Raw genomic sequence first — 22,478 nt, 5'->3', positions numbered from 1 at the left:
GAAAATTGGTGAAACAGATTAGGAATTATTATGTGTATAAATCTGAAATGCAACCTTTATTCACACGGTATCACATGGTCATTTACTTTTTCAGACATATATATAATTTGAGAATTGTTAAAAAAGACCATTTCATAAGAAGAAGTGAGAATTATCCTACTATCCTAAATTCTCTCTCCCTTGTAATAAAAGAAGCAGTCCACAATTACAAACTATCTTGGATTCTGTTCAATATTTAGGCTCAGCTATAATTAGAAGAGAAATCATCCACCGTTATAAGAAAGATTGCTTTTTTCTCTTAAACAACTACGAGGAAGACGATCCCTTTCTTCTTCAGCACGCACATACACACACACACATATATATATATAGAGAGAAGTGGTCTTGGAAGAAGAGGAAAAAATGGGGAGTAATAATGAAGAAACGGTGGAGTTTGTGGAGGCTGAGGATGCCAACGGCAACGGGGATTGGCATGGGAACATGAGGATGAGGCTGGGAGATCCATCAAAGGTATTAGAAATTCATTCAATATGAAATAGTATATACTTTTTAAAATGGGAAATTGAAGAAAGATGGGATTTTTATTGGTTTTGATTGTGAATTGTGATGGTGGGGTTTTGGAGTAGAAAGTGGCTCAGACGAAGCAGATGCTGTCCAAACAAGCACTGCAGACCAGAGAGATCTTGTCCAAGCAGGCACTCAAGATTGCCAAACAGGCTGAAGAGCATGAAAGATTCATCAACAAGGTATATATATACACCTAGAAAACCTTTTCATCAGTGTGTGTGTGTGTGTTTTGATATGGGTATTTGATTGTGTATAGGAGGAAAATAGAATATGTCTTAGCAGTTTACTAGCTCTAATTGTATTGCTTATAGGGGTTATGGCGTTTACTTTGACTAATAAGATTAATACTTCCTCCATTTTGGTCCCCATTTGATTAATACAAATTGCCAATGTAAGAGTAACAATTGAAAAAGATTTATTGGAGCTTCATTTCATTAAAGAGAGAAACTTGCCAAAAATAAAAGGCGACTAATTTTAGTGGGCGGCCCAAAAGGGATAAACAAGACTATAGGTTGTGGACAGATGGAGTATAAGCTAATGTGCCATTTGCTTTGACGGAATTTGTATGACTGTTCAAGTATGTTTTATCGATCTAATCTCTAAAATAAAAGATTGACTATATTTTGTGGATGACTCAAAATGGGAAAAACATGATTATTGGCCGTGGATGGAGGGAGTATGTAGGCTAATGTGCCATTTGTTTTGACGGATACTTGTATGATCGTCTAATCTCTTCCAAGTACTTAATCATATGTTTTATCGATCTAATCTATCACACAAAGTAGACTCCCGATAGAACTTTAGGCAGATTAGGATGTTTGATGTGAACAAGTGGTGATGATTGTGTGGTGGTGGCAGGTGACACACTTGATAGGCGTTCTTGGCTTTGGAGGCTTTTGCTTTGTCTTGGGAGCAAGTGAGTAGAATCACTCTTGCCTTTTTTGAATTTCATTGATATCTTTGATAATGTTGGTGTCATCATCATCTGTGTTTTGTTGTTGTTCAGGGCCACAGGATGTTCGTTACTTGTACTGTTTGTTCTACGTGATATTTGTGCCCCTTCGATGGATATATTACAGATACAAGAAATGGCACTATTATCTTTTGGTAAGTCTCTGTAGCCCAGGCTTAATCTTGTTGTACTGTGAGAACTGATTTTCACCGAGTTTAAATTTCTGGTGGCCTACTTGTTTGAGTTTCTAGTTTCCGTTATGTTCGTTTGAGTCTCTAAAAGAATACTTGGATGCCGAAATTCAGACTCATTCAACTTCTTGTAACGCAGGATTTTTGTTACTACGCCAATACAATCTTCTTGATTATGCTGCTGTTTTGTCCAAGGAACGAGAAGCTTTTCATGGTTTGCTTCTCGTTTGCAGAGGTAAGCAGTTCGAGCAGTGCCTACTCCTCTCTCTTGAAGGCATCAGTTCTTATGGCTTTTTTTCTTTTGTGTTCGTGTAATCCTGGGTGCAGGGGCCGTTGGCATGGGCATTGATTGTGTGGCGCTGTAGCTTAGTTTTCAATTCTGTGGACAAAATCGTAAGCGTCTTCATACATCTTTTGCCAGGTAAGAGAGCCCCAGTTTCCGTTTCTTTAAATTAACTCTAGTGTCTCTGTTCTATCATTTATGGAGCACTTGATTCATTATCAAAAGTTGAGTTATTTTCATGCTTATACTCAGTTGTCTGGTTAATAGTTTCCAATGCTTTTGCGGCCTTCGTGTTTGTATCTATAAATAAGCACCTACCGTAAAGGTTTAGAGTTTACGAGTTTCTCTTTACTTATAAAGTTTGTTCTCTCATCCTAAGCTAGTTTTTCTTGAGTACGATCGAACATGAAGTGTTTGCTCCTCCATTGCTCCTGATGTAGCCAATGCTGATATTGCTTTCAGGATTAGTTTTCTTCACAATAAGATGGTGGGATCCTGTGTTCCTCGAAGCCATGAGCCCGGACGGCTCCACTAGTAGGTCATCTTGGCCTCACACAGAGAGCAAATCGTATCTCTGGACTTGGCTTTTCTTTGTCCCGTTAGCTGTTTATCTCGTTTGGCAGATTCTCTATTTTCTCATCGTAGATGTCCTGCGCCGACAAAGACTACTCCGAGACCCAGAAGTCATGACTTCATACAGGTCTCCCATCTTCTCTTCGCCTTTTCATTCCTTCCGGTTCTCGTTTACTTAGTTGGGATTTTGAGTCTTCTAATTTCGAATGTCACCAGAGAACTCTCGAAAAAAGCACAGAAAGCCAACAACTTGTGGTGGCGCTTTAGTGGACTGCTCGGTGATCAGAACCGCTTGTTCATGTATATTCTACTCCAGGCCATGTTCACTGTGGCAACCACCGCGCTCACGGTCCCTATATTCTTGTCGTACGAACTGCACGTGACATTCCAGTTGCTCAAGATTTCTGCATCTGTATGGAATGGAGGCAACTTCTTGCTGGAAGTGATGCCAAGGCAGGTCGTTATGAAAGAGCGAAAGAAAATGGAGATGCAACCCCTCGACACTCCGACGGATCGACCAGCACCCGATGATTCAACCAGAGCAGCAAGTAGTCAATCTCATGCAGTAGAATCCCAGTAGCATACTTTTCCTTGTTTCAGTAGTAAAGTTCTTGTTTCAGTAGAAAAGTTGGAGAAAATACTTGTGTTGTATAATGAAATGTATAATGAAACAATGATGGTTGTTTGATACCCTTTCATCTATTAAAATGTTCTTGAAAATTTCCTAATTTCATACATAATTGATGATATAGAAATCAAATCTTTGTTTGGAGCAGAACCACCAGGAATGTTCTTCATGCAATCTGAGAGCCTTGTGTAGTAAAGCAATAGCTGAGTCAATGTAGCTCTGAGAATCTCCATGCCACACAAGAAGTTGCTGAAAGACGTAATGACGTCGCTGTGCATTAGCTCTATCGCGGCTTTCCATCTGCTCGCAAAGTCCTTTACTATAGGCTCGACCTCTGCCACGCTGATTGGGCGCCTCGGACCCAAGCTCGGGTCCTCGCCTGTAAACAAAAGGACAGATCAAACAAGATGTATGACAAAAGCATGAATTGGAGAATATTGAACACAGCATACAGGCTCTAGTTTTGACAAACTTGATCAGGCTGCTGAAGTGTTCCTGTAGTAGCAGCTCCTGCAGAAAACCTTTTAATCATCCCAAGAGAAACTTGAACATTAGGCGAAAAATAACCTTGATAGTGGACGAGACGAATTTTAATACAAAATTAGTAAAATAAGAGAGAAATAAGAGAAATAGACGAATTTTCAAACAGTAAAAGCAAAGAAGAGACTAGATATCATTTCTCAGTTACCACATAAATGGCCGTATTGCTCTTGAGCAGCTCTTCGAGGTGCATATGGATTCTACCCCCCTCGGGACCAGCTTCCTGAATGATAAACAACGATGTTTTGAACTAACATGACGGTTGCATACTGTTTACAGACAAAATATTACTCTGTGCAAATATGTGGAACTGACCTGACAGGCATGGACATTGTTGTGTGTTCATCTATTAATGTGTGATAATATTAAGGATAAGAAGTAAAATGTTCTGATCAACATCTTCTAACAGAACTTTACCTTGAGTACAGAAATTGTCATGTCGTAGTTATTTATGACGAACACGGTCTGTTGCTTTGGTTTCTGGAACAATGCAGCAAGCTTGACAAGCAAATCATCTGCAGCCAGCCACAGTCTTTCCAAGTTGTGTTCAAGCTGACAAGATTTTCCCCAATCCAGCACAAATTGAGGTTTTATTGTCAATATATATGATGTCAAGGATTCTGAATTTAAAGGTATAAGGTTTTCGCAGTCAGGCACAAATTTTATGAATTTCTTACCTGACAGTCGCCATAGTCAACATTAAGCTGAATTAGAGATGCAGTGAATTCTGCATAGCGTCTCATGACATAATGTGGACGAACATCGTCTTCCCACAGTGTCCGGATATTGGCATTGCGTAGGCTGCTGAGGTGCATGTCAAATACCATCTTAAATCGCGGCCACAGAGAGATGTTAACCTATGGAAATTCTATCCATTATGTTGGGACCTTGGCACAAGTTGAATGCGTGAATTTGCTTGCACGTACCTTATCCAAGTGCGAATCTAGACACGGTAGCCGCTTCCGAGACATTATAAGCTGACGAAAAAATATAAGTAATTCAGAAGCTATAGACTAATGAAGTGCAAAACATAAACATACATCATCTACCTGTGTAGATGCACTTGAAATTCCAAAATTATAACTTTTAAAACATGTATACATAGTTGGTCTACAACTTTGGAAGTTAGGGATACAAAGTTCAAAATGTACAATATAATATTTTCACCTCATCCTGCTACCTGAATCTGGTGTATAATGCGAATCATGAGCATCAGACCAATTGCATCATAAAAATTTGGTAGAACTGTATTCAGGTGTTCATCAATTACTGTAAAGGGGCCTGACAATTTAACAAATGTAATGGCTCAGTATCTTATAATGGCAACCATTTTTGTTTTTTCGAATAGTATCTGTATAGAGAAAACGCATGTGTTAGATGTGAATTAGAACTTTCCAGACTATGGTTATTGGAAACTTTTAAGATGACTATAGATACCTGCAAATATGTCATAAAACATAGACTGTTCTCTGAAGAATTCGTCGCAGAAAAGATATCTGAAGATAGAACCAGGTTATTCTATACACCAAAGAGGATTACAAGTTTTCCAATTTGAATAAATTAAAATACTAAATCAGATAAAGTAGTATGATAGTACTCGGAAGCAGCAGTATCCATAAGCAGCTTATGCAAGCTCCTGAATAGGACTTCGTAAGGATACTTTTTAGAGCTGGCTTCAGCAATATGAGGAATCAATGCAGGGTCATCAATTTCCTGTGTAAGAGAAGAATCGAAAGATTGGATGCTATGCACAATAAGACTCTTCAACACCAGCTTATTTGACGTATACAGAGACTGGCTGAGACAGCATTCAGCCAATCAGAGCCTGAACTACAGGTGGATCATTATCGATAGAGCAGATATCATGTTGTTCATGTTAAAGCAGCTGGTCTTTTATGTACCATCTCACTAGCAGTTGTACAAGTTAAAATCTCCTTCTATGATCTATCTCATCCAAAGTCATTCTTAGCTCATGTTACATTAAATTGCACTCGAGGTTAAAGTGCTCATATTATATTTTGTGTTCATTAAATAACTAGATAAGACACAACAGAGAGGAACATGGCAAAATGACAGAAAGAGGTAATGAAATTAAAATTAGTGCGACATGGCTATTTGAGCATCAAAGAAACAAGTTACGACAAGGACACAACATATCCACACCTTAAGAATCTTTATCCTATCTCCCAAAGCAAAAACAGCAGAGCGGTTCTTTAAAGGTTCCCCTCTCAAGAATAGACTAGTACTTCTGGTTTCAACACCGATCAAATCAGCAGCTGTTGCTATGTCCAGTTGCAACTTCTCTAAGGCATGAATATAAGCTTGGACGTTTTTACCTAAAACCTGTGAAACAGACATAGTACTTGCATGAATAATGAAAATGATGATCACTTGCACAAGAATAACCTTAGACAATCAATTCAAGAAAGCAACTAATATTCAGAAGGTAGGTGATGTTCATTATTTAACTATTAAGCTAAAGCTGTTAATTATTTAAGGAAGATTTACCTTATTCATGGTGTCAATGTATGCAGCACGGATGTCAACAAATACCTCTTTGTTGTGCTCCTTGAGAAACATTATTACATATCTGCATGTGTACTAAAAGATGATATGTTGTATCTCAAGTTTTATTTACAAAACTGTGAACTCATGATAACAGAATAGATATATATGTGCTTATTAAAAATCTGATAGGGCAATGAGCACATCACCCACTACTCCTACTCCGGAAAAAGATTATGAAATGCTTATCATACCAAAATAAGCATGCTGAAGCTCCTAGTAGTTTTAACAGCAAGAGAAAATCCTCAAGCAATCAGGAAACTTTACAAAATTGTTAAGATAATTGATAATTTTAGCAAGGATATGGGTTTATAAACAGTTGGAATAAAAAACATCACAAATCCAAAACTTACTTGTATTTCAGAAGAACACTTTGTTGAAGGATTTGAACATTAGTCTTGGGCCTCCTCAGTGCGTTTAGCTTCTGAATGATGAAGTCAAATACCTTTTTGGAAGGGGCAGAATTTTATAAAAAAAAAAATCAGGTAAGGTACAAATTAGAGAGCCTCATAAATTTAAATCAACTAATCAAGTACGTATTATAATTAGAACATTAACATTGGGCCTCCATCCTATTATATACAAAGCTGCTATAGGGGAGCATAATTTGTGAACGACCATGGAGAAAGTGCGATTATGAGGAAAGGCTGGAAATTTTGATTATCCTGGTCATGTGAATATCTCCAAACTCATGGCAATCACCAAACCAGGAGGAACCAAGAAATGGAAAGTAGAACTTTCATGATAAATAATAAAAAAAAGAGAACACGTGTGTGATTATTTAGGGAATGTACCTTAGCAACTGCTTTTTGGTGAAGCTTCTCAACTTCAGGCTGAACATTAGTTATCACTTTGGAAGTCTTCAACATGGCATCACTTCCAACAAACTGTAGCTTCCTACTAAGAATCTCAAGCGTTTTCAAGTATTCCTCATTCACCTGTAGATATTTATTGAGACTTTAGTTAGTAACTAGCTGCGACATATTAAAATGTCAGCATGTTATATGGTTTTGGAGATAAAATATATAATCAATTAAAGAGGCTTGAAGGAGCTGCACTAACAAAAACCCGAAGTACCTCTCCATCGACTATTATTTCTATCATCCTTGGTGGCACAATGATGTCCTCGACAAATTTAGACAGTTTTGATTCAGCTGCCTGATAAGTTGCACAAACAAGAACTTAATGGCATCTACTATAAGAGCACAAGGTATCAAATCAGCCATACAAAACCTTGTGAAAACATGTTGCACCTTTATGAGAAAGTGTATAGGATTGTTAAGTGATTTTTTAGTCTGGGAAATAAAGAATATTAGGCAGACTCTTTTAACATGTTCCTTCTGAGTCAATTGTGCTTTCAGTTTCATTAAATTTATAATTTGCAAGTCAAAAGGTTTAGAAAGTGTCAGCCTACCAAAAAGATGTATAAACCAATGAAGAAAAAAGTCGTCTTGTTATGCACTGTTTATACACTAAGGTTAGAGGAATAGCATTACCTTGCGATTCTTCAGCTTTAGCCCCATATCCAAAGACCTTTCTTGAAGAACCTTTATATCTGAACTTATTGAACCTATCTCAGCCTACCAAAAAGATGGTATAAACCATGATGTTTCTTGTGCACCTTCTACATATAACACTATACAGAATCCTAGGTAACGCATACGATCCAGTAAAATAAGAAACAAATGGATAGTGATTGAATATGAGAGTCGTACTTGAAATCCACTTAAAAGCTTCTCCATTTGCAATAGGATGGTATTACAATCATGAATTTGTTCATGAAGTGAGATTAGATTGTCACTATCTTTGATATATTCCTGACATCGGCCAAACAAGGATCAGAACGAGGAAAGCTGGAACGAGTATTGAACGTAGTGTATAGATATCACATTTCAAGAAGATGCCACACACCAATCCACCACTATGTGAACTTCCAAGAACATACAGATTTACTTGCATTTTACAGACCAATTTCCATAATTCACAGTAAGAAAGAAGCTTCATAATGGTCACAAGAACAAGTACGCCTCAGTAACAAAGCGAAAAATGAATCAGTAGGGTGCGTTCAATCAGAACCTGAATAGAGTCGAGCTCTATCCGCCTTAGATTGTGCTCGACATCCTTGGTGTAATTTCGCAAAGATGTGCCTTTCGACAGTATCATGGTGACTACCTTCAGTTCCAAACAAATGAACCCAAACCACATAAATATTTGGGACCAGAAACAGAATACAAAAACTGGTGAACACATACATTATCAGTTTTATAATCTTGTAGCTCTTCCTCCAGCCCCTCCAGTGCCACATCATCATCACTAACAAAACCAAAAAAAAAAAAAAAATTGAAAAATAATTAAGTAACAAAAAAATGCGTAATACCAGCTCAAATTCATAATCAGAGAATTTTGAACCTGGCTGCATCATCTTCCAGTGTCAATTCGCCAACATCAAACCCCAAATCCACCACATTTTTCGATCCATTATTCGCCTCAACCTATGCACATCGATTGCATGCCAAACAATGTAGAAATTACGAGAATTGCAGATGCGATTTGATCGATCAAATCACACAATGTATCGAAAATGTACGTGGTTTCAATTTCACATATTTAACTAGTGAATAATGTAGCTGTATAGTTAATCAAATATAGCATCGACAAAAACGAAAGAGGTGGAATTAAGCGCTTGCAAATTGATCTGAAATCACCTCAGTCATGTCGCTGATCAACTGACTAAATGGATGAATTGCAATGCGATGATCTCTGTGAATCGATCAACTGCGTAAATGGATCAAAATCAGAAGCTAGAGCAATATGAATTGAAATGCAACGATCTCGAGATTCGGATCAGACGATCGCATTTTGGTTGATCTGTGTCATTGTGGTATGAAAATGGTGCAGCTATCTTTGGTAATCTTTCTACGACGATGAAAGCACAATTGGATAATTTAAAATTATTATTGACTTTTGAGTTATTAATTTATAAGCATTGTCAATTTGTATTTCATATATTTAATTAATACTCCTAAGACAATTGTCTAATAAATAAGATAATTTGCATGTATAGGGACGTGATCATATGATAACTGATATTTATGGTGATAGCCTAATAACCTATCGGACGAAATAAATATTTCATCATTTTATAGTGTATAAATACCATTTTTAGTAAAATTTTTTTTATGGATTTTTACTAAAAATAGTATTTATACACTATAAAATGATGGAGTATTTATTTCGTCCATAGAATGATAGGTTATTAGGTTATCACCATAAATATGGTTATCATTCTAACGCACCCCTGCATATATATTCGTAAATTAGTGAACTATTGAAATGTGCTTGAAACTTACTTAAATGTCACAATTTAGGTAGCGAAATGACGTTATATTTTATACTTCATCCGTTCCATAGTAATAGAGGCATTTCATTTTGCACACTTATTTTGAAAAAATAATTATAAATAGTTAAAGTGGAGAAAAAGTAAAATAAGAGAGAATATTGTAGATAAGACTCTTCTCTACATTATTCGCTCTCTTACTTTACTCCCTCTCATATTATTTTTTTTAAAATGAGTGCAGAAAATGAAATGACTCTATTAATGTGGAACGGGGGCAGTAGTATACTATATTAGGTTAATTTTTTCAATAATGTGATGTTTCTATTGACGGCTAATAATATACCACGAAAAAAGTTATCAAGTCGTATCATCGTTCAATTTTGATTGGTTGCAACAAATTAATAATTTGATACTTTACTTTACAAGCAGATTTTATAATAATAGTACTATACAAAACTAAAATTTTATGAGAGTTTAGGACACTATAATGGGAATAATTTCAAACATCTTTTTATTTGTTTTAAGCTACCAAATTTTCTAGGACAAAATTATAAAATAATGTACTTATAAATCAACCTTACGGAATATATTATTTACATATAAATATTACATAGGCATGTCACAAAATGTCCACGAAACAAGAAAATTACAATACCCTTACACTGAAATTCCAAATTTGAGACTAACAACAAATAAACAATAGCACTATCACAAGATAAAACAAATAAATAAACACAACTTCTCACTTTTTTACACCAAAACATTAAACATGGCAAGCATACCTTGCCCAATGCCCATCAAGATCACAAAAACAATACAATCTTCTAACTTCTAATAATGTCTCCTCACAGTTGAAAAGTTGGGAGGCGACAAAAAATTTGAATTTACAGACAAAACAACTGACTGTTATCCCAGCAAATTGTAACAATGATAATAGTACAATTTACTTATAATAGTCCAAGTGTATGCACAAAATAGCTGCATAATGGTTCACTTGCAGCGGATTCAATCAGATCGTTGGTGCAAGAAGACGAAGCCTGAGTTCTCGCGGATCAATGGGGGAGGCTCGACATCAGCCACTTCTACGGTTGGCATGGATTTCGACAGGTCGTCCGTGGAGAATGGAATGCTGCAAAAGTTCGAGGATGGAAATGAGTTTCAGGGTACTACTACATACACTAGAAAATTCACTGCTCTCGATTGCGCAAGTAAATACTTCTTCCGTCCCTAGGTAAGTGATTCGTATTCCTTATTGAGACTTTCCAAGCTAAGAGACACGTTTTCACTTTAGGCAAAAATTACTAACTTATATTCTCTTCTCTCTCTTATTTTTTTTACTCTCCTAATTTATTATCTTTGCACTTAACTTGCTAAACACCCGTCCTTAACTCACTCCCGTGCCAAAAGCAAATGCATCAATTAAGTCGGGATGGAGGGATAGTAATTACCTTGAGTCGTCGTCTAGCAAGAATGAGCTGCTCAGAGCGTTGTTGGAGTCCTCCGTCATCATGACCCTCATGCTCGAAATGACCTGTGTGCGAACATCAAGAAAGCCATAATTATGCGTGAAGCACTAAGTGAATATCAGTCGAGTGGGGAAGACAAGTTAGGGAACTGACTTACATTCGGAGCAACGCTATGGGTGCCATATTTGTCGTCCCAATACATTGTGCTAATCCTGTATATTTGTTGTATGCTTAAAACCTGCAAATATGGAAAAGACCCAAGTTTCATGATACATGAAAAGTAGACTACTTTGGACGCAGAAACAGAGCTGGGCAACGGGATTGTCACTCACTGGGCAAAGCTCATTCGTGATTTCATTTAATGTCTTCTTGGGCTTTTGATGTATAACCTGCAAAGAAAGATAAAAAAAGGGTAAGAGTTCCGTTCGAAAAGAAACTTATGCCTGAAATGGGAGACGAGAAACTGATTCATACCAAAAAACCAACAGCCTGTCTGATATGCTTCAGTTCATCCCAAGATGAGCCGACATACTGCATAACAGAAGACACGATTGAGCCAAGAGGAGGTGGGTAAATAACAGAAAACTATGCAAATGAAACCTTACTTCCTCAGTTACATGACAACACCATTGCTCTAATTCAGCCAGCCCGGCTTTCACATACTCGCCATTACTGAATGAGCAGCACTCGCGTCGTAAAAGAAGACTGAAACATTTGAACGAAAAAAAAAAAGTTATTACAAGAGCCACATCGCCAGAAAATAAGGATTTAATAGACTTACCTGTTGAATAATTGGACATTGATAAATGAGAATGTTTGAGCAAAGACCTTCCGCACAAGGAATGCAGGAACCTATGACGATGTTGTGATAGCATTAACGAATAGTACAGATGTAATAGAGATAGTCGGAAAAGTATGTTGAGGGTGTTTGGAGTTAATTTTAATCTTACATAATTTGCATTCATCGCCTTCAAGTACTTATCTAGGCACTTTACGATGCTCTGCCAGTGAGCAATAAGCGCTTGTTGAGCAACGGCATTAGCTTGGGAACGTCCTTTACCTAAACTTGAACGAGATGTTCGAGGGGCCTGCATTGGAAAATAATTTCAGGCAAAATACAAGGAGAAATGAATGATGATATCTAACATATCTTCACATTCAACCATAACAGAATAAAGGAAGAAGGTAAGATTGGAACAGTCAACAAAACATCACTCATAAACTGGATTACGGTTGCGTTAACGACCTGCTCAAATATGTCTAGAGTTACCTGGATGCACAAACCAATGAAAGGGGAAATCTCTTTCTTTAGATTGTCCCTGATCATTCCGTATATCTTCTCGAGGTAAGCAGTAAGCTGCTGCTTGAACAACAAGGCAGGATATTTCGCCTCAACTTGCCGCAAGTCATCAAGTTTACCAAGCAACCGATTATTGAGAAACGAAAGTCCAGCAGCACCTTGAGGGGATGCCCTCAATCCCTTCATAAGAGAAATAGATTACACATGCAAATGAATCAGAATATTTAGGTAGGATGGACATGAGAATTGAGTGAAACTAAAGGGTAGGTGTATACTTGAGACATCCTTCCTAAAAGAGAAGCCGATGACGACCTTCGCCTTTGAGGGGTCAAGCTAGCTGCCCCACTTGCTTTGAGTGTATGTTGGAGCAGCATCAGCAGTGTAGATGTATTGCATAACCAATAGGCTAGGACATCGTTGTTATCAGCAACCTTCAAAAAGAAATTCAATTTATAATTTCTATGATGAAAACGAGCTGAAAGTAGCATCAAATATAGATCGACATTCAGTTACTCACGTCTACCGATGATCCAATGGTTTGAATGATGCGGTCAAACACACCGGTTCTCTCCACCTCAAATGACCTCCAGTGGAGAAGGCATTTGTAAATGACACAAGCAGCAATGGGTTTGCCACTAGAAAATCCCAAATCTTGAGTGATACACTTTATCAGGAGGTCCTGGTTCTCCTGTGGAAACCAACAAGATATAAGGAGACATGTATAACGTATAAATCATACGCAACATATAAAGGAGACACTTGTACACTTACTTGCTGCTTATCATTGAGAGACTTCTGAGGTTTTTCCTCGGATTCAGGCTCCTTGGGATTAGCCATAGCCAGTGGGGTTTCCTATCACAGGCAATAGACTTAAGCACTCCAGAAACATCAAAACGTCCTATTTATATTTACCAAAAACAGTGATGTACTCTTACATGTGCAGATTTTGTTCCTCCATTAAGAACTTTACCATTCTCCGGTGTTCTCTGTAACATCATAGCACAAAATTAGAATATCTCCACCAGCAACTAGTAATACAATGAAAAGAAATCAAATCTCAATACCTGAAATATAGTTGTCCTGGGTCGGGCAGATATAGCCTTCCCAGTTGGTGACATGGTCAAAGCTTGTTGACGAAGCACTTGATTCTCGGACTCGGAGTTCGATAGCTTCTCCTCGAGCCTGCAGAGGAAAACAAAAAGTGGTGAATAAATATAACTGTATACCAAAAGCAAGATAACTAAGAAAACATAAGTTATAGCTTTCTCCCCTCTTTGACCAAGGTGAGCAACCAAAACAGATGATATACTTGTTTTTTGGGTAATTGTTCAAGAAATGGTGCATGGTTACTTGCTCAAGAAATGTTTTATGTTTTATAAATCCTAAAGAAAGTTAATCAAATTACCTCTGTATGGAATCTTGAAGCTGATCCACTTTGCCCTCTGCTTCCTCAAGCTTTTTTGTCAAATTTATATTTCTAGTCTCGGCATCTGAGCAAGCCCTTTTGGCCTCTTCTGCGGTGACTTTTTCTGACTGCAGGGAAGCCTGTATGTATAAAAAAGTTGGTTATAATGCAAAGTTACACGTCCATGTCTTTATTCTTTGGAAGATGGATGGCATCATAAGATTGACAAACTCACAAAATCAACTAGATTTAATTAAATTATTCGAAGGAGATATGTTCTTTCTAAAAAGAAGGATAAATATCCCATTAATGTGAAGCCATTGCCACATAAGTTGAATAGTCACGCCACTAAAGAATCCGGTGCATATATGGAAATTTCAGAAATAAACTAACTAAAATAAAATTTAGCGAAATAGTTAAGAGCAAGAGATGATAGCAGCATCTATCGAAGTGTCTAGTCCATGTCGATGTACAGCATGTACTTATTCTGTTTTAGTAAGTCTTACCTTCAGAATCTGTATCTCGGCTGTCAAAGCATCAATTTTTGCCACGTCTTGAACCATTACTGGGGTTTCTTTAATGACTGGAGGAGCTTCTTCAATTGCTTTTCTCGCAGCTTCTCGTTCTTTTAATGCTCTGGCATTTGCTTCCTCTACCTGTTTTTGCATTGATTTCAAAGCCTCCTGTAGTTTTGCAGTTTCCTGCGCTTTTGTTTCCTCCAACTCTGTCTGCAATTATCAAGAGAAATGGACACAGAGATGGTCATGTTTTGTATATTCGGAGGAGGCATCATTCAAAAATGCCAAACTGAATACCCTAAGTCGCTTCTCAAACTGCAAGCGCCATGTAAGCTCCTCCACTTTCTTTTCTAGCTTGTCTTTGGCTTCTTTCAGGGCTCCGGTTTCTCTTGAAGCCTGACGAATGGGAAAATACCAACTAAAGCACAAGAAAAAAACCATTGCAAGAAAATGAGAAATAAATCTCTTCAAGGATTGAGGAGAACCATTCTAAGCATTCTGAGCTCTTTGCGTGCTACTCGTTGGCGCCAACCACATTGGGTAACGATGGCAGCCTTCTGGAGACTCCTGTAGTAAGAATATTCTCTATGACAGCGCACGTGAGCCTGCATAAAGAGCAGCAAAATAATGCTTAAAAAGTTGCCAAAAGACCGATTCCCTTGATGATTCGGGTTCGTGTTTATTTTGTTGGGTTTTCCAGTAAGAGTAAACAAGACCTGAATCCTGATTGAAGCCTTAGTTTGTTTCCTGAATCTGAATTCATTGCGAGCAATCATAGCTCTCATGCCAGTCTGCACTATGATAGCAGAACGCTGCAAGTTCTGGTAGGATTTCCGAGCAGTATGACACCTGAAGTTCTTCTGAATCTTCAGTGAGGCGGCTTCAGCCCGCAATTCTTCATAGAGTTTGCGAGCAGATATAGCTGAAAATACAAGAAAAAGTTGTTATTTCCATAATTTATTATAGAAGCACAGTAAAGCAGATGAACACGATCAAATTGATGGCTGCATATAAATAACAATATGAAGATGCTCAAGATTACGTCTTGAAGAAGATTGTAATATAAACTTTCCACCAAAAGAGTGGTTAATAAAGAGTTACCTCTCCAAGAAGATTGTAAAAGGATGGCAGCATGGCGCAATGAGACAAACTCTTTCCGAGAAATATAGGTACGAATTTGTCTTTGAATTGTTTTGGCTGCATTTCCAAGAACTTCTGCTCTCCTCGCATCTAGCTCAGCCATCTGACCAGCTCGTAGAAACACTTTTGTCTTACCTAACTGAAAACAAGCATACACCAACGTCATCCGCTATATCTTCAGAGCACGATTGTGAACCAAGAAAACAAAGAAAATGACTCCATGCCCTAAGACTTTTAAAGTCTTAGTACATAGTGTGGCTCCTCAACTAATACGCCTATTTATGTTAGTGCACATGAACATGTCAGATTCCATATACCAAACAATCGGCAAATTATTCCCGAAAGGATATGCATGATAGTAAGATGGGAGTAAATAATGATACAGTTTTGCAGTAATATTTAGTACTATAACCAAAGTATCATGAAATCTACCTGATATCCCTTCAATCCCATTTTATCCAAAATCATCCGACATGCGACCTTGTCATCAGAGCTGCAGAATAAAGATTGTGTTTACTTTAAGATAAAAGAAAAACTATAATCATCGGCGAAAAATCAGAGCAGGGTGCAAGGAGATAAGCGCTCAGGCCAAAAGGAGAATCTACTTAAGCAGTTGAAAGAGACTTACTTTCCTTCGAAAACTTCAGGGGCAAGAACACCAAATCGTAGAAGAAACTCGTCAAATGTACGTCTGGTGGGGTATCCAGCACAACTGATTCTGATAGCCTCAAGAACACCCTATATGATAGTTAAACTTTACACCACAGAGCTTGACAGAACAAATCTTAACTCTATAAAATTTGCATTCCTAAGTGTTGAGATAAAAAATACTTACACCACACCGCAGTTGCTGAATCACATTAAGATTCTCGAAAATCGAGGGCTTCAGCACGTGATTTGGTTTGACACACCTGATGTAGTGAGGTTCTGTCGAACTTAAGGTTTCCATTAAAGATTGCAGTTGCAACTGCCAGAAGAAAAAATATCAAGCTTATTCATCATTCCATCCCAATAAACGGAAACATAAACAGCATATATATCGAACAATCTACCTCGAAGGGATTCAAGACCATAACATACCAAGAGCAACAATCTTAAAGGAGCAAAGATTTCTCCCAGATAGAGAGAGTAAAAAATCATAAATCAAATGTTTAACCGAAAAAATCTTGCTGAGTTAACCATTCGGCATTTACAACGTTTCCTCTTCAGTATGCATAGCAACATCTCAGAAGTACAAATAAGCAATCAGTCTAATAACTATACAGAGTTAACATCAATGGAGAAAAGCATGTTGTAGTTGTATGATATCCAGGAGATGTGCAAGGACCATGTGCATCAGTAGTGAGAGACAAGGAACCTTAATACCCACACGTACATTGTCATCCAAGTAAGAAAAAACCTTTAATACACCAACTTCTTACTTCTGAGCTCATTGCATAAATCATGAAAGAGCAAGATTCTATAGAACAAGACATCTTGTGCAGAATTTTATGAAACAAGGATCTAGAATCTAGATGCAAAACTAGAAAGTTATATACCACCAACAGCAGCTAATCATGAACACAGACCTTTAATATTAATAGAACAGATCAAGGATTCCTAATATCAAAGTCAAATAAGTATAGAGATTATCGAGCACCTTGAAGCGTGATCCTATGGAAGAAAATTTCGATGATTTAGATGATTCTTCAGGAAGAGCAGGAAATAAACCAGCAACAAAAGTGCACTTTGAGGCTGTTAACAAATCTTGATGTTCTGCAACAACATAATCTTTGTTCTTATCCAGGAACAGATCTGCCATATACGTCACCTGCGAGAACAGGTCATGGTTTTACATTTTTAACTTATATCTATAATTAACTGCATTCAGCCCCTGGTTTCTCTTGGCAAAAAGGAATTAATATTGCATCCAATTACCTCCCCAGCATAGTGAGATATTGTGAAACTTGTACGTGAAAGCTTGGGCTTGATGAAACGCTGGTTTTTTGCGAAGGTCTGATACAATTTCTGGGCAAATGTCTCGTGGGTGGACTTTGGAAACATACTGCCATTGAAGTTATTGTTAGCATTAAATGTGTAGCCATAAGCAATTGATAGCGAAAAAAAGTATGTGCATTTACAGTTATGGTTTCATAAACAATAGAAAGACAACATAAAACTCAACCATCTTAAAAATAATTAAAAATCAATCAAGTATTGCAAATAAGAAAATTTGAAGAGATCCTCTTAAGGAAAAAGCAAATATAGGAAGAGATACCAAGCTTCATCTAGCAGTGCAATTATTCCCCCTGGTTTCTGCAGAAAAATAGTTTGTAATTAAAGTCATAATATGAAAACAAAAATTAAAGAATACAGTAAGAGAAAAGGTACAGATGATAAAAAGTAATCCATTATAGCATCAGACCTTCTCAATCAGATCGAGGACATCTTGGTTATCAACGAACTCTATGTAGCTCCAGTCTATCTCCTCTTTTTCATAATCTTCTTGTTCCATCTTGAAAACATGCTGAAACAATAATAAAAAATCTTCCATTAGCAGTTGAAAATATTGCACAAAACGCACAAGTAGTAGGAGTTCATAACAACAGGAATCACCTGGTTAAAATGTTGCTGCAGTTTCTCGTTGGTGAAATTGATGCAGAACTGCTCAAAACTGTGATTCATGCAAGTGTCAGAAGAAACCCAATATATCTTCACTGTAATATGCAAATGAGTTTCTAGAGAAAAGCTTGCCTGTTGTGCTTAAAACTCTCGAAACCATATATGTCAAGAACTCCAATTATTGCTTTCGAGTGTGGATCCTGACCAATGGATGTATTTATCTTTTCCACTATCCTGGGAATGAGAAACTATATGAGTTCAAAATGGAACAACAAGTATTACTATTTTAAATAACACGATGATATGTTCATTCGTACAAGTTAGATGGCAGTGTACCCTTACCAGTCAAATAGCCGAGAATATATAGTCTTTGCGAGAGCATCCCTGCTACCCAACGCAGCTTCTGGATCAAGAGTCCTTGTGATAATTTCCTCGGGTGTTACCATCACACGCTTAATCAGAGCATCTTCCAAGTTCTTGACATCACATCTATGAAATTGAACTCGTTATTGTTCCTTGTACATCCACCTCAATGACAAAGTTAAAAGGTAAAATAAGGACAATGATCCTACTTGAGCAATTCAGCAGTCATATTCAGATGAAACCTCGACTTCTCATCCTTGATGACTGAAGAATCAATCTCTTTCCCCTTAGCAAATTCAATATTGCCAAGATGAAGAATCGCAGCAACCACTTTAAATATTGCATCCTGAAATACAATCATATGTTTAGAAAATACAGGGAAAATGATAGCACAGAATTTAACCCGGCAGTAGCATCTCTGGAAAGAACAACCTGCTCTTCCTCACTGATTCCGACTATATCCATAGCCCTTCTGGTTGCGAGATATTCTTCCGTATCATTTACTCCATCAAGTTTATAACATTTGGACTGGTTGAGATAATGATAAGTTTCTGGGCTTTCGAGCTTATATTTCTCCCTTTCCTGAAGACAGACATTACTCGATAGGTCACTGAAGCAATCCCAGACACAGGTTCCATACAAAATCTTTACAGAAACTACAAATAAAACTACAATACCTCGGGAGGTGCTGCACAGAGAAGGTAAAAGCAATGATAGTTTCTTTCAGGGTCTGATATTTGGCAAACACGGGATCTCTCCAGCAAGTAAGTTCTAATGGCTGCTCCAGATATTCTCCCATTTTTATCAAATTGAATTTCAACAAATTTACCGAAACGACTGCACAATAGAAAAGCTGTCAAATGTGAAGCATTCAAAACAAAATGGCATGTATTGATCTAAGAAAGAAGCGCCAATTAGTTTCAGGTAAAGAAGTTTCAATTATAACTCACCTGGAATTATTGTTCCTGACAGTTTTAGCATTTCCAAATGCTTCAAGAACTGGATTTGACTGTCAACCAACAACTCAGATATAAGTATTGGCATCATTTGATTTGTTGGTGAGATTATTTTTTTCAGAAGAGAAGCAAAATGCAGGCCACATCAACTTAACATAATCTTACTTCTAAAACTTGTTGTTCAACAGTCCGTCCTTCTACTCCAGATCGACCACCCAAATGAGCAAGATACCGCATAAGCATTTTTGTTGTTTCGGTTTTACCGGCACCACTTTCTCCACTAACCAGAATTGAGTTGCTCTTCCCCTCATTGACCATTGCCCTGATTGCAGAAACTAATAAGCAACCAGGGGATAATGCTTTCCATCACTCCAAAAATTATCTTCACCACGTCTTCCAACAGCAAACCTCATGCAAATAAACATATGCTGCATTCCAGAATATTACCTGTAAGCAACATCACCTATGGCAAACACATGAGGACTAAGCTCGCCAAGTGCAGCCCCTTTGTATTGCTCCATCATGTGAGTATCATATAGATGAGGCAATCTTTGGAAAGGGTTTATTGCGATCAGAATATTTCCCGTATATGTCTGAGAAAGAACACATTAAAACTTAGAATCTAACATTTATATAGTTATATAACTGAGAAAAAATCAGAAAGCTTACATAGATTTCATTAAGTTCATATCTAGTAGCTAGGTTTTGCAGGACACCAGGCTCGTGCAAATACGAAAGCTTAGTCATGTCATCCTCACCTCCAGGAGGTGCTTCTGTGTCCTTGGGAAACACTTTTGCGATATTTGCAACAACCTGCAAGTTGGAGCCTAAAGATATTAAACTACCAAATGAAAAGATCATTTAAATATTACCTTAGGCGAAGAGCAGAGATGACCTAGGATGATACGAATATAAGAAGCATCAACTCTAATGTAAAATTTCAGTACTACATGCTCAATATACATCCATGTTGGACACGAAAACCTATTCAGTAATTACCTTTTTCCCGTTTGTAGTTTGAACATGAACATCTTGGCCATCTATCCGTATTACTTCTCCATCAATCCAAGCCAACGCCGGATCCTCAACCCATACATGAGAACCAACTATAATATTAACTAACGATGCCTGCAGAGAAAAACAAATGAAATAATTCATTAGAAATATGATAGAAAATCAAGTTTGCACGACTTACACCAGTAGTCTCACTTGCAGGAGGACCTGGTTCCGACGGATTTCAGGATGGAAAAACTAAAAGAAACACAGACACTTGAAAAAACACAAAACTCCAATTGCAATATAGACTTGCTAAATATAGTACTCCCAGACAGTAGAAACAAACAAAAATGGCAAAAGAAATAAAACCAAACTCAGACAGAACAATACTATTCTCAACATATGCATGAATTTGCTACACTTAACCTTGTAGAAAAATGAAGAAAACATTTCAACATGGTATCAGAATTTATAAGATACACAAACAACTTTTTCAAAAATCAACTTTTCAGCATCCGAATTTTCCACAACAGACTACTTCATGAACTCACATGCTAACGCATAAAATCTCAATTCTAAAAAAGTGTAGTGTTAAGATCAAAAACACTTCCATCCTGCGCTGCTCTGCCTATGTGCACTCCAATTTAGTTGAACCCAAATTTGCAAAAACAACAATCTTAGCTTTTTCTTAGTTAAAACACGTTAAAAAGAATTTCTTGGTATTAATTACAGAAAATATTAATTCTGAAACAACCTTGAGAACAGCTCTTCTATTCTAACAAAGAGTGTGAGGCAGGAGTTAAATGCTTTTTCCCAATCCCAATTTCAAATTCTAATTGATTTTCTATCAAGAAGGTTTTTCATTTAGAATCAAACCATGAACTGGTAAGCTACAGTATAAGAAATGATGGAAACAGTAGCATGAGTATTGTGCTTAAAACTTCAATAATTAGGCATATAATGTAATGATTTATGACTTTATATACGTCATTGATAAGAGGAAAAGTAAGCTTAGCATTGCAGAATTTCACTCAATGAACAACCTAGTTTAGTATCAAGGAAACTATGCACAATTATTTCCCTCAAATCCAAAACAAAAATTGAATCCATATGCACAAACAAAAAAACACACCATCACTTTATCTCAAAACCTTCATATTTCAACTAAATCCACCAAATATTGGCTCATTTCTATCATCTACACAAAAAAGTTGAATTTTTTTTTTTGCAAATTCGTATTTCCCAACCAAACACCACTAAATTCGCATTTCAAACATCACTGTTTAATGTTTATCCATACCCTCATATTTCAACTAAATTCAAATTCAATTCAAATTTAATTCAAAACAAGTCAAAACAGGCTAATCCAATAAACGGCGTTACCATAGTTGAAAACTCAAAGACTCAATCTTTAGCTCATCAAGAAAAGGGCGGCGGGATTTGACTCGCTGGGTGAGATCAGCTCCAGCTCCGAGCCACCTACTCGCCGCCGCAGGCGAACGAACTTCTTGAAAGCTCAAACACCAAAATTTCCTCCTCCGTCTATCAGCTCAACAGCTTCTTCTGCTCCAAATCCAGCAAAATAAGCAAAATACAAAGCGTGCGGTGGGATTTGTCGTCGTTTCACAGCCGTACCTGTTTTTCTCTCTCTCTCTTGGGTCTGTTATTAGTTTGTTGATTTTGAATTTTATCAGAGACCAATTTTATTGGAATTCCTCTTTTGCACGATAATGTTTATTGCTTCGTAACTCTCATTGTTGCTCGGACAAGGCGTGGACGCTCGAACAAATTCACCAGAATACGTAATTATTTAAATAGGATTAAAAGAGTTGATTTTTAATAACCAGTGGGAAAAATTGAATTTGAATTTTATAGTATGATTGCATTTTCACAATATGTGGTGAAATATTTATTTTATCATATTTTTTATAAATTAGAGCAGATTTATGGAGTACTATAGTCACATTATTTTATTTATTAATTTGTAATTTTATTTATTTTAGAAGATAAATGTAGGAAGATGAAATATTTGAATAAATGGAGATGAGATTCAAATTTGAAATCATTTGAAATGAATGAGAAGGGTTGGAATTTATA

The 22,478-nt window shown here is 37.0% G+C and overlaps 3 protein-coding genes across 5 annotated transcripts; 1 reads left to right on the top strand and 2 right to left on the bottom strand.

Annotated features, from left to right (window-relative positions):
- The first annotated feature begins 127 nt into the window (after positions 1-127).
- On the top strand, positions 128-3,256 carry LOC125195698 (glycerophosphocholine acyltransferase 1-like). Its single transcript, XM_048093866.1, has 8 exons — positions 128-510; positions 627-746; positions 1,426-1,483; positions 1,574-1,674; positions 1,850-1,945; positions 2,038-2,131; positions 2,456-2,693; positions 2,783-3,256. The coding sequence occupies exons 1-8, from the start codon at positions 403-405 to the stop codon at positions 3,144-3,146; spliced, it is 1,179 nt and encodes a 392-aa protein (XP_047949823.1). The 5' UTR covers positions 128-402; the 3' UTR covers positions 3,147-3,256.
- On the bottom strand, positions 3,233-9,200 carry LOC125195697 (vacuolar protein sorting-associated protein 52 A-like). Of its 3 annotated transcripts, none has more exons than XM_048093863.1 (20): positions 9,005-9,200; positions 8,709-8,791; positions 8,552-8,612; positions 8,376-8,471; positions 8,015-8,116; positions 7,796-7,879; positions 7,377-7,457; positions 7,094-7,237; positions 6,653-6,744; positions 6,243-6,324; positions 5,898-6,077; positions 5,332-5,447; positions 5,172-5,230; positions 4,915-5,015; positions 4,661-4,711; positions 4,412-4,591; positions 4,152-4,286; positions 3,883-3,957; positions 3,647-3,704; positions 3,233-3,573 (listed from the first exon to the last, which is right to left on the bottom strand). In XM_048093863.1, exons 1-20 carry the CDS (start codon positions 9,011-9,013, stop codon positions 3,269-3,271), a joined length of 2,094 nt encoding a protein of 697 aa, XP_047949820.1. In that variant the 5' UTR covers positions 9,014-9,200; the 3' UTR covers positions 3,233-3,268. The 3 variants fall into 3 exon arrangements, with proteins under 3 accessions (XP_047949820.1, XP_047949822.1, XP_047949821.1); XM_048093864.1 differs by having other exon boundaries at positions 3,432-3,573; positions 3,647-3,715; XM_048093865.1 differs by lacking the exons at positions 8,376-8,471; positions 8,552-8,612; positions 8,709-8,791; positions 9,005-9,200 and having other exon boundaries at positions 7,796-7,854; positions 8,015-8,107.
- Positions 9,201-10,365: 1,165 nt separating this feature from the next.
- Positions 10,366-22,083, bottom strand: LOC125197474 (myosin-17-like). Its single transcript, XM_048096223.1, has 39 exons — positions 21,765-22,083; positions 20,385-20,513; positions 20,055-20,198; positions 19,833-19,978; positions 19,551-19,707; positions 19,380-19,438; positions 19,107-19,266; positions 18,862-19,011; positions 18,639-18,775; positions 18,409-18,555; positions 18,199-18,300; positions 18,061-18,118; positions 17,870-17,971; positions 17,723-17,760; positions 17,383-17,509; positions 17,105-17,275; positions 16,301-16,432; positions 16,094-16,203; positions 15,898-15,958; positions 15,427-15,604; positions 15,042-15,247; positions 14,811-14,930; positions 14,623-14,721; positions 14,314-14,535; positions 13,808-13,947; positions 13,467-13,584; positions 13,338-13,388; positions 13,174-13,254; positions 12,920-13,090; positions 12,678-12,833; positions 12,373-12,582; positions 12,053-12,190; positions 11,884-11,954; positions 11,708-11,807; positions 11,577-11,633; positions 11,435-11,491; positions 11,260-11,340; positions 11,085-11,167; positions 10,366-10,765 (listed from the first exon to the last, which is right to left on the bottom strand). The coding sequence occupies exons 1-39, from the start codon at positions 21,765-21,767 to the stop codon at positions 10,642-10,644; spliced, it is 4,596 nt and encodes a 1,531-aa protein (XP_047952180.1). The 5' UTR covers positions 21,768-22,083; the 3' UTR covers positions 10,366-10,641.
- Between the last annotated feature and the right edge of the window lie 395 nt (positions 22,084-22,478).

This window comes from Salvia hispanica, chromosome 6, assembly GCF_023119035.1.
Source record: "Salvia hispanica cultivar TCC Black 2014 chromosome 6, UniMelb_Shisp_WGS_1.0, whole genome shotgun sequence".
Classification (NCBI taxonomy): domain Eukaryota; kingdom Viridiplantae; phylum Streptophyta; class Magnoliopsida; order Lamiales; family Lamiaceae; genus Salvia; species Salvia hispanica.
The sequence above is the reverse complement of the archived record's forward strand: the minus strand, read 5'-3'. Positions and strand labels throughout refer to the sequence as shown.